Raw genomic sequence first — 10,401 nt, forward strand, 5'->3', positions numbered from 1 at the left:
TTTAAAACCAGATCCTTAAAAGTCCTTCGCTAGTGCGAAAGCGAGAGTCAGCACTGACGTCCAGCAGAGGTAGCGAATTACCCCAGGTGGCAGCAGGGGCCAACGTCCAGCCTAAGATGGAACCAAGAGCTTCTGATGGATGGAAGCTCTTCCCACCTCTCTGCGTGGTGGTCATCTCCTCTGACCACCAGGCCCTGGTGCCGTACCATGCCAGGCGTTCCCTCTTCCTCGAGTTGACCTGCCTGAGGTGCAACCTCTCTGCATCTCCTGGACCTGTGCTGGAGCTGTGCCTCTGTGAGGTGGTGGAGAGCTGGTGGTTATGGAGGGCTGGTGGGTATGGTTTGTGCTCGCTGGGAGCACTGATGTTCGGTGAGACAGCCTGCTCCCTCTGTTCACACAAGCCACTGGAGACACCAGCTAGACTGGTGGCTTGACCTACCAAAGGTCCAACTCTAGAGAAATGTTAATTTCTTGGTTAACCATTGGTTAATGGTTGGACTTGATGATCTTGAAGGTCCTTTCCAACCTTAGCGATTCTGTGATTCTGTGAAATGTTCAGCTCTACTTCTGATCGCTCCAGAACATGAAACCACTGAAGGGGAGTATCAGCATTTCACCAAAACCATTTTTCCAGTGAACTCCTGCAGAGAACCTACAATCATTACAAATAAGGCTAAAATCTATTGCAGACATCTATCAAAATGGCTACTTTGGGGGGTATGGACCCCATTTTTCTCTCTAACTAACTCATCCCTCAGTATCCTTTGCTCTGCTCACAGGTACTTTCCAGAGCTTCTGTAGGATGTGCTCTGGAGCCAGGTGGAAGGACCTGCTAAGGGCACACAGCTCTCCCCTCCCACGTAAGCTCTCGTGTCTCTTCCTCTGACCCCTTCGAATAAACTTCCTCTCCGATGGATTGGCAAGAAGAGGCAATGTCGCACTAAGGAGTTAATCTTCACATCACTGGGGGAAGAATTAACAGAAGAAAGTCCTGATGTCAGTATGGAGCTACACATCTAATGCTCCCTGGGATTTCTGTTCCAAATGTAACTCTAATTAATTCTAAATGAGAAATTTTTCTGGCTTCATTAAAGATGACATCTGCAGGAGCACCGGTCGCACACAGAGGTTTTCAGCTATTACAGCAAATATCTAGCATAGGAATAACAATGGATTATACATATTCCCTGGAGAGATCAGAAGAAATAAATACACTTCGGTATCACGGGTTATAGCAAATGTCTAAGTAAGTAACATAAATCAGATTAAATATCACAGCAGATCAGCATTGTAGTACAACCAGCAAAGCAAAGGGGTGTCTGAGTAGAAACAGTCACCAGGGAGGAAAATGCCATGACTATGGGGTCTGTGTGCATTGGCCACAGCCAAAGGGACGCAACTGAATTGACTTAAAACACACGGCAAAATAACATAGCAGACTACTAGATTACAATTTCTGCTTTTTCAACCTGCCCCACAAAATTATCAGGTGGCAAAACCAGAGCAAAGATACACTATCATTTCAGCAAAGCACCATTTTTTTTTTGATGAACAGAGGACACCGAGGTCACGGGATGCTGCTCACCACTCCAAACTCTGAGGAAGTTGGGGATGACATTGCCTAATTGCATGAAAGCCTGCTCAAAGGGAAAAAGGCATCGCTTTTACATCTGGGCTATTATTAAATGGAAATTATAACCTATTACAAGAATTAGAAAAGGGCATAAGGCACAATCCTGATCCTGGATATCAGAGTTTACATGTAAAATATGAGCAAACTGTTCAACTCCGAGAGCATAACAAGGCACTACTTTTGTTATAGACCTCCTGGTGGTAGGCATACGAGCAGGCAGTCGAATAAGACCGATGTTCGTAACAAGCTAGGATACAACCTCAGAGTAGGGGAAACATGATAGAAAACACAAATCCTATTTACAGACTGCTTTGTTTGCGTACACTTTTTGCTTCTGAAGTGAAAAATATTTTCTAAAAGATAGCGCATCTCAAAGCCCAGAAGTCTACTAGACGTAGTCGTATTTTGAGGGGTACGAGCGTCTTCCGTCCTCGCTTCGAGCAGCTTCTTCATACCCTGCACCCTTCCTAGTCTTCGTTTCAGGTTCGTACCCTGAACCAACCTTATAAGGCCCCGTTCTGTAGGAGATATTCCGCCCCGACGCGTTGTAGGACACTGCTTTGTAACTGAAAGAGACATGAAAGATGGCATCAGCCACTGGAGGCTCTGTGACTACCCAACTTGTGTTGGGTAGTGTTCCGGTTCCTAGACACCCTGTGTTTCCTAGACAACCTGTGTTCCTGTTTGCCATTGGATTTTAGGAAACTTCATACTGTGTCATCCCTTGGAGCTACTCGGAGCTCGGAGCCAACCATCCATGGGCAGGCTGCAAGCCTCTCTTGCGGTTTCTTCATAAACTTATGCTTTCTTTCCCATGAGTAAACCCTCGGCTGAGTGAAGGACCTACCTACCATAACCAGCTACATAGGCGTACAAAGCCCTACCTGATGTAAATCATAGCTCAGCAGATGCAATCTACACCTACTGATGATCTGCTATGCAATTTGCAAGCAAAGCTGTAATTAAGGGGCTTGACTTAGCCAGCGCGTTGCAAATTTTAGATTTTAAGGTTGATCCCTCCTGCCCTCTCTCTTTGTTTGCAAGTCATGTAGTCAGGGAAGGAAAATGATCACTTTTGACCCATCATACAGGGCAAACAGATGTTATCATCATGGTAACGCTTGCAACAGGGCTATTGCACATAGACATGTCCTGCGGTATGCTCTCCTGACACCCAAAGCTTCATGCAATACCTTCCCATGTTGACCACAGAAAGGCTTACCGGGATTCTTCTGGAATCAGCCCTCTGCAAGCAAGGCACATCATGATGCCTCCTACAAGGGCCAGGCCACCAGCTACCCAGCCAACGAAGAGGGCTGAGCCAAAGGTGTACCTACAAAGCACAGAGACATGGCTGGTTAGTGCCGCGACAGTGATCCAGTCGGTTGCTTCTGAAATGCACTGAACACTGTCATTCCCTCTCTGACCCTGCAGAAGTTCCCGTGAGCACCGTCCCACCTGCAGGCTCATCCTCAACGGACTCTCTACCTCCTTCTTGAGCTGCGTGAACAGAGACAACCCAGACAATTTGCTTGGACAAATTATCTCCAGTGCAGATAAGAAAGAGACTCAATAAGCCTTCCAAGTCCTTGGGGACAGACTAACATGCACCCAGAGTTTGTCTTTCCTTCAGCTGCAGCACACCCTGGCCCTCAGGGAGATCTGCAATGTGGAGCACCCTGAGCCACAAGACCACCCACCTGTTCTGGATGTTCTGCATTCCCTGGTACATGTTGACAGTGGACATCCAGAAGTTTGTGACCAGCATGTTAGCAAACACAGACACTCCGGTGATGGCACACAGACCTGAGATCAGAGAGAAGGAGAGACTGAGACCCACATAGTACAAGCAGTCACCTTTGGCCTTGGGGAAGCACCTTACAGCTCTGGAAAGTTGAGTGAGACACCTTACAGCTCTGGGAAGGTGGTGCCTTCAGCAGAAGTGGGGACCCACGACATGCCTGCTTAAATCTGCAGGCAGCCTGGAAGACCTGACTCAAAAGGCAGGAACTTCTCCCATTCATCTGCACAGGTGATCTCTGTGATGCCCAGCCGTGATGAGCCCGGCAGCAAGGGCATTATCGTTTGCTATTTCACTATTGCCCTGCAGTGTTTGTTGCCAAAAAATATGAACACCAGCTTTCTCGGCATCTCAAGTCCTATTTATCCTCCCTACACCCACAAAGAGCTCTGGGTCTCCCCCGAAACTCAATTACAGCTCTGAGGAGGGATGGAGCAATCAGTGGTGCTTCCGCCTCAGGTCCCCATATAACCTTCACTATCATGGTACTTCAGTGTCACAGTCCTTAACACCGATGTCCTGAGAGCAGCCCTTATTTTGGGAAGAATCACAACCCCCGTCTCACAGAGGTGTGACCAAGGGCCAGGTCCACCACGGACCCATGTGGGTACCCAACTCCTCAGCTAACTGAGACTAAGGGCCTTGTTTTGAACCTGACCAAGAGATGTCCCATCCCCACGAGTCAGTCAAAACATCATTTTAGCCACTCTCTCTTTGGGAATGCATGGGTGGGCTTTTCTAATATCCTCATTGGCCAAATTCTCATCCCACTGACTCAGATGGATTAAGTGACAGGATTTTAAGTGCAAAATTAAAGCTGTGTTGCAGAAGGTGGTTTCCTCTGCCCAGCTTGTACTTATTGTACATCTATAAGTTGCGCTGTATGTTTCATAACCCAGCAAAAGTGTGTGCTGTTCAGCTGTAAGGATTTTAAATAGAGACATTCTCCTTCCCTTCATCATTAGGATATGGATTTGATTTGATTACTCACCCGAAATAGATTGTGAGAAAACCTGTAAGTGATGTTCTTAAGCATTTGCGATTTCGAGGGAGCTGAGCAACACTAGGCACTCCTGCAGCCTGCGTGATAACCCAAGGTACTAAAAAATTACAAGCTGGGCTACCGCAACCCTGAGAGTCTTCATAAATTTTTTATGTATAAAGCCTGAGACTCTTCATAAAACTATTACATATAAATGAAGGATATAATAACAGTATACACATAACAATCTGAGAGATACAATTTCTTTTTTATCTGTGAGCTGTGTTTTCAGCCTTCCATGTTCTGTCCCATACAGGGTTTCTTTTACTAAGCAGAGGTAGAAACCACTTGATCCCAGGAGGCCAGGCTGGAAGACAAATGCCAACAACTTCATGCAATGATTCAATTGCTTCAGGTTGCTCCAGAGCATCTGCTACCTATGACCAGAAATGCATGAAGGCTGGCCCAGGCCTCAATTCCGGGCAATTGCAACACCTTGCACTTGAACGACACGACACCACCCACTTACCAGCAATGATAAACATGATGCCGGAGGTCAGAGTCATGTTGGCTTTTGCAGAATCCTCCATGTTGCCGATACGGATGCACTTCAGGGCAAAAATGCACACAAGGAGGCCAAGGATGCCCAGGACGATACCCACAATCATAAGGGCCCTCACAGCCTGAAACATCGCTGCAAAACAAGTCAACAAGAGCCACGCTGAGCAACTGAAATGAGATTCATCAGACCCTGGGAGGTTTTTAAAGATTGGTTCTGTCTAAAAATAAAAATATTAAGGAAGAAATGCAAAATGGGCACTGGATCTCTTGTCAGTGTTATCTGGGGCATTGCTGGAAATGCAACCGTTTGTCTCAACTTCCCGAGGAGTTTGACAGTTTAGACATAATTTTTTGTGCATGTTCATTGGCACCGGTCGTGAATCAGCTGAAATTCATGGAGAGGAGTTGGCGTATGGCTGGGATAAGCATGAGTTGTTTCATAACCAAAATGACTGAGAAAGCCTTTTTCCCTCCCCAAGCAGCAACAAAACCAGACAGCTCCACCCAGCTATCCGTGGCATTTCCAACTACTGTGTGACTCGAAGTGGAGTTCTGTATGTTCCTGCTTTACGGTAAAACACGTAGCACGGGAGAAGAGGAAAATCACCTTGACAAACATAGTGCATACACCAAGGGAGAGCAACAGAGTTTCAGCAGTGTCCTCTCCCAGCACATCCTTTCCATGGTTATTTGTTATATCAGTCCTGTATACAACTGTCCACATTCATTAATAAAACATGCAAATACCCTAGTCCTGAATTTGTTTAGCAGCCTGCTGTCGAGCTGGGAACGCTTGGTTGGAGGCAGGTTGTGATGCTGGTGGGTCATGCCCGTGGGAGCTGAGCGCTGCTGTCAGTCAGATGAAGGTAGCAAAAACCCTCCAGACTCTTCTTGGCTGGAGTAGAAAAGTAGGGGAAAAAGCAAAGGGAAACTTGCCCCTTTTCAAGTGGAGAAGCGAAGGAAAAAGGCATTTGAATGCCAAAACGATTTTCTAATAAGGTGGCACATACCCCATCTCACCTGCAGTTCCATGCTGGCCCCAGACGCTTCCCCTCCCCACCCGTGCGCACGTCGCTGGCAGAGACAGGAAGGCGGCAGGGCTGGCAGAGCGCGGGGAGGGGGTGGTCGAAAGTATTTCAAGGGCTGTTGTGATTTGGCTGGGATGAACTGCAGCCTCTCCTTGCCCTCTCATGAGCTCTCACAGCCCTGGGTTTGGCTTTGATGCTCCCCGCACATGACTGGCCATCTTTAGGGAAGATGACATCAGCTTGTGACCGACTGAGAGGGTCCCAGGGACTTCACTCAGCCTGCCTGTCACCCCTTTTGCTGGGCTAGCCAGGATGGCCATGGTGCCCAAGTGTCCCACATGCCCTGACAGGAACAGAAGGAGAGCAGGGAGTAGACCCTACTGGTCTTGCGCAGGGAGGGAGAAGGGAAACGTTTATAAGCCCTCCCCAGGAGGGCAAGGGTGGGTGCTGGGGTGCCCTTGTGGGTCTCCTTGCTTGTGGGGTACCATGAACCCAAGCAGAACCACACTGGCACCATGACGCATGAGGAAGCCAGCAGTCTGCCATGCTACAGGCTGGGAATACACCATCTTCTCCCATCTGGCGGTCCCACCGGGGCTGCTGCTCTTATGACTCAATTTGCCCTTATCAGCTGATAACAAGAGCTAACGAGCCTGGGATTTTCAACGTCCCATTCATCAGCCCCCAGGTGTGAGCTCATTAGTTATTATTCATCAGAGAATAAGAAGCTGGCGGATACGCCTTATCAGCCCTCAAAGGTTGTTCACACAGCACCTGATGCAAAGCAGAAAGCTGCAGCGAGAAGAAAATCACAATATTAATTCGTCTTTACAGTCACTTAAGTTTCTTTGCATCTGCTTTTGTTTCAGGGCAGGCAGGAGAGGCTGATACTCCAGGGCAGCATAAGACACTACAGATAGTGATGGAAGGTCCTCATCCCCCGGACAGTCCTTCATTCCTGGGGTGCTTCCTACAGACCTTATGGTTCCTAGGTGCCATCACTGTGGTGGTCTCAAACCTTCAAGAAATGACACTGAGCTAAACCTCCCAGGGATATTGTAAGTTCCCAGGAGAGATGTTCCCAGTGCTTGGGTGCCTGTGGAAGGACACAACAGGCATGCCAAGTCAAGCAGCCCCTGGGAGCTGGAGCTTCTGAAGCAATGAAGTCCAAGTGTGGTGAAATCTCCACAGAAAAGGAGCAACCTGCAGCTATTGGAAAGGGGAGAAAGAGCAACACAGCAGGGCACAACAGAAAAAATGCAAAATAGCCATCAGCAGCAATCCCTCTCTCCATGTGGCTGACATGCTCCATCTCCACAAAGGGATAGAAAGGAGAAGAAAGTGCTCCCAGGTCTGCTGTGGCATGGAGGCCTCTTCACTTGGCTCATGGGACTGAGAGTGAGAGCTGTTTGGAAAGAGGGCACTGCGGTTTCAAGTGAATTTTGGCATCCAGCAAAAGTCCCCTGAATAGAGCTGTTTTCCTAAGGTGAATGACCTCCCCTAGAAGGAAGGAGTGGAAGAGCTTAGACAAACAAAATAGGAGACTAAGGAAAAAAAAAGTTAACAGGAGCACTAGGTAGCAGAGAGCCCTACAGTTAAATTCAATTAAACTACCTGCCGTTTTGCATATATGTTTTGCATGAGGGGGGATAACTTTGCTTCATACCTGCACACATGTGGTTGCTCAGTTTGCACACCTGATTTCCATACGAAGGGATGGTGTGCACAGAAAATATTGAAAATACAAGCTTATTCACCCAAACAAACGTCAGTGATGTGAAACCACAGTTTGCATCACTGTGTTTTCCAGATGTGAGTGGAACTGGAGAGTTATCCCACATTCCCCAATGTGGCAGAGGTGAGCGAAGTAAAACAGTCATCTAAACTAACATCACCTGCATTTCTGTAACTGATACAAAGTACAGAGGTGGAAATCTAACTTTATGGCTAGTTTTGATTAACGATATATAGTAAGTTTAGGGGAAAAAAGAGGGTCTTAAGTTAAGCGCGTTCAAGCAGGGGTAATGGGTGCAAGTTACTCCTGGGGAGATTCCAGTTGGACACAAGAGGAAAATTTGTCACAGTGAGACCAATTAGCCATTGGAATAATCTCCCCAGGGAAGTGGTGGGCTCCCCAACACCGGACACTTTTAAGGTTCAGCTGGACAGGGTGCTGGGCCATCCTGTGTAGACTGGGCTTTTGCCAAGAAAGGTTGGACCAGATGATCCTTGAGGTCCCTCCCAACCTGGGATTCTATGGTTCTGTGATTCCTTCTTTATGTTTTAAGGTACTCATCAACTAAACGGACACATAAAGAGAACAAAACGGACTGAGTATCTCTAAGACACAACAGAAAATGCCTGTGACTGCTTTGCATGTTTTCTTATTGCTATATTACCTAAAGATAACATAAAAAGTAAAATCTTGGTTATGATAAATTGGCATCAAAATGATGGTTACCATTGCCTCATTGCTCTTTTAAAACACAATCACCTACACATACAGCATTATAAGGATATGTATATATATTGATCAACATTTATATATAGTATATATAGTTAATGTATTTTTTTTTATTCTTTAAAACAAATGGTCCCATGGAAGAAGTGACTCCAAACACCAGTTTTGCTCTTCCAAATGAAAAAGAAGTCGCCTAGCAATCCTGAAGCTGGGTACACAGAAACACATTTATTCCATCGCACCCCTCGGGACAGTCACGGGCTTTTCTCAAAAAGCAAACACCGCAGCCAACACGCTGGTCTTCAGCAAAGCACTCCCTCCTGCCAGACAGTAGGGAAGCAAGGTTGGCATCCCTGAGGCTACAGGGCTGAGAGCCCGCATCACTCTCTCTTCTACAGCGATCCATAGATGCAAAAGGCCTACGTACAGTAGTGCTTGCTTGTACCTATTTGCGATTGTGCACCAAGAGTGAAAAACGCTCTCAGGGCCATATTTATTGCTAGCTGGCAGGGCACAGGCACGACGGGTCAGGGAGGCATGGCGAGCCAGGCTGGCCGCTCCCCTCCATGGGTCCGGCTAGCTGGGGAGCACTGGAATACCCTCGCATGCATTGGGATGGGAAAAACAGCTCTTTTTGTTAAGTAAGCAAGCAAACGAGAAAGTAATACCCCCCTGCAATCTACCTCTGTAACCTCTAAAACTCCCCAGGTAACGTGAAGTGACTGAGCACACCTTTCTCCTTCTCACCCTTCCTACATGCGCTGTTTACAGGCAGATTTCTTCAATTCCAGTTTTCTTTTTGGAAAAAAAGCTAATAAATTATTTTCTGTGGAAACCATCATTCTGATAACAACGCAAAATTGCATGCAGCTGTTTTCCTTGTGTTTCGATTCAAAGGGACAGAATATCTGTGGGTTTAAACATACTCACTCTCCTCACGGTGGTTGGAGCTGTGCTGATTTATGCCAGCAATGGGACTGAACCCATGATGCTCATCCAGAGATCACCTACACGTGCTCCAGGTTGTAAACTCCACTGAGAAAAGGTACTATTTTGGTAACGTATTTTTATGCTCGTACACCGAGTAGCCTGGAAATTTTATTCCTCGCAAAGTGCTTTAAGAAATCTGCTCCTGCTTTTGGATGAAAACTGTGCAGAGCTACAGGAGAACTCCTGGGTTAAACCTGGTGCATCTTTTGCCCCTACCTGGCAGCCCAAGAACGGTGAAATATGGCCGGCACTCTGTAAAGCCAGAGCTCTGCTGCACGCAGCTCCTCCACAGCCCCTGATATTGGAAGACGGCCGTGACCGGGTTGTCATACAAGTCCTGCGTGCTCCACATATCCATGGCGGTGGACAAGATGCACCCCGCAATGCCCAGCGACGAAACGATGAACCCCATCACCTGGCAGATGGTCGTGGACATGGTGTCTCCCCCGGAGACAGGAGGTGAGACAGCCCTTATGAAGCCGCAGACCTAATGGGAGCACCGAAGTCCTCTTGACTGAGCCACCAGAAATGCAGCAGCTCTTATCAGATGCTTTCCATTGAGTGGTGTGTTTGCTCAAAGTGTTTTTGCAAGATAGTCCGGTTTCACTCTCACCAGGTAGGTTTGTGCTGGCAGGGCCAGAGATATGAGCTTTTGCCCTTTAGAAGTGCTTGTCCTTCCCCAGCTAAGCAGCCACGCTCCGTCGAGTGTTGGGCAACCCACTTGGAACATGCGCCGTCCCCCCAGCGAAACCCTTTGCTGTCCCTCAGGCTTCCGCGTGCTTGGCACAGCGCAAACGTGCTGAGAGGGGCAGAGGGAAGGACCGAGATCCCAGGTGAACTCGGCACCTAGCCCAGGTCACCACCTCCCCTGGCCCTCTGCTTACGCAAAGCTGGAGCAGATCTGCCATCAGACCGAGATAAGGACATCCCTACACCTGGCCACCC

General features: G+C 47.7%; 1 protein-coding gene across 2 annotated transcripts in view; it reads right to left on the minus strand.

Annotated features, from left to right (window-relative positions):
• Positions 1-2,021: 2,021 nt before the first annotated feature.
• CLDN18 (claudin 18) overlaps positions 2,022-10,401 on the minus strand; it is a 16,129-nt gene continuing 7,749 nt past the window's right edge. The window contains exons 1-5 of one of the 2 annotated variants that reach the window (XM_010286453.1): positions 9,673-9,892; positions 4,946-5,110; positions 3,334-3,439; positions 2,856-2,966; positions 2,022-2,199 (exon numbers count right to left, since the gene is read on the minus strand). In XM_010286453.1, coding sequence (XP_010284755.1) covers positions 2,022-2,199; positions 2,856-2,966; positions 3,334-3,439; positions 4,946-5,110; positions 9,673-9,892 — 780 coding nt within the window. Of the gene's footprint in view, positions 2,200-2,855; positions 2,967-3,333; positions 3,440-4,945; positions 5,111-9,672; positions 9,893-10,401 lie in introns of those variants that run through there. The other variant, XM_010286454.1, reaches the window with a different exon arrangement.

The sequence above is a fragment of the Phaethon lepturus genome, unplaced genomic scaffold (assembly GCF_000687285.1).
Source record: "Phaethon lepturus isolate BGI_N335 unplaced genomic scaffold, ASM68728v1 scaffold20604, whole genome shotgun sequence".
NCBI classification, from domain to species: Eukaryota; Metazoa; Chordata; class Aves; order Phaethontiformes; family Phaethontidae; genus Phaethon; species Phaethon lepturus.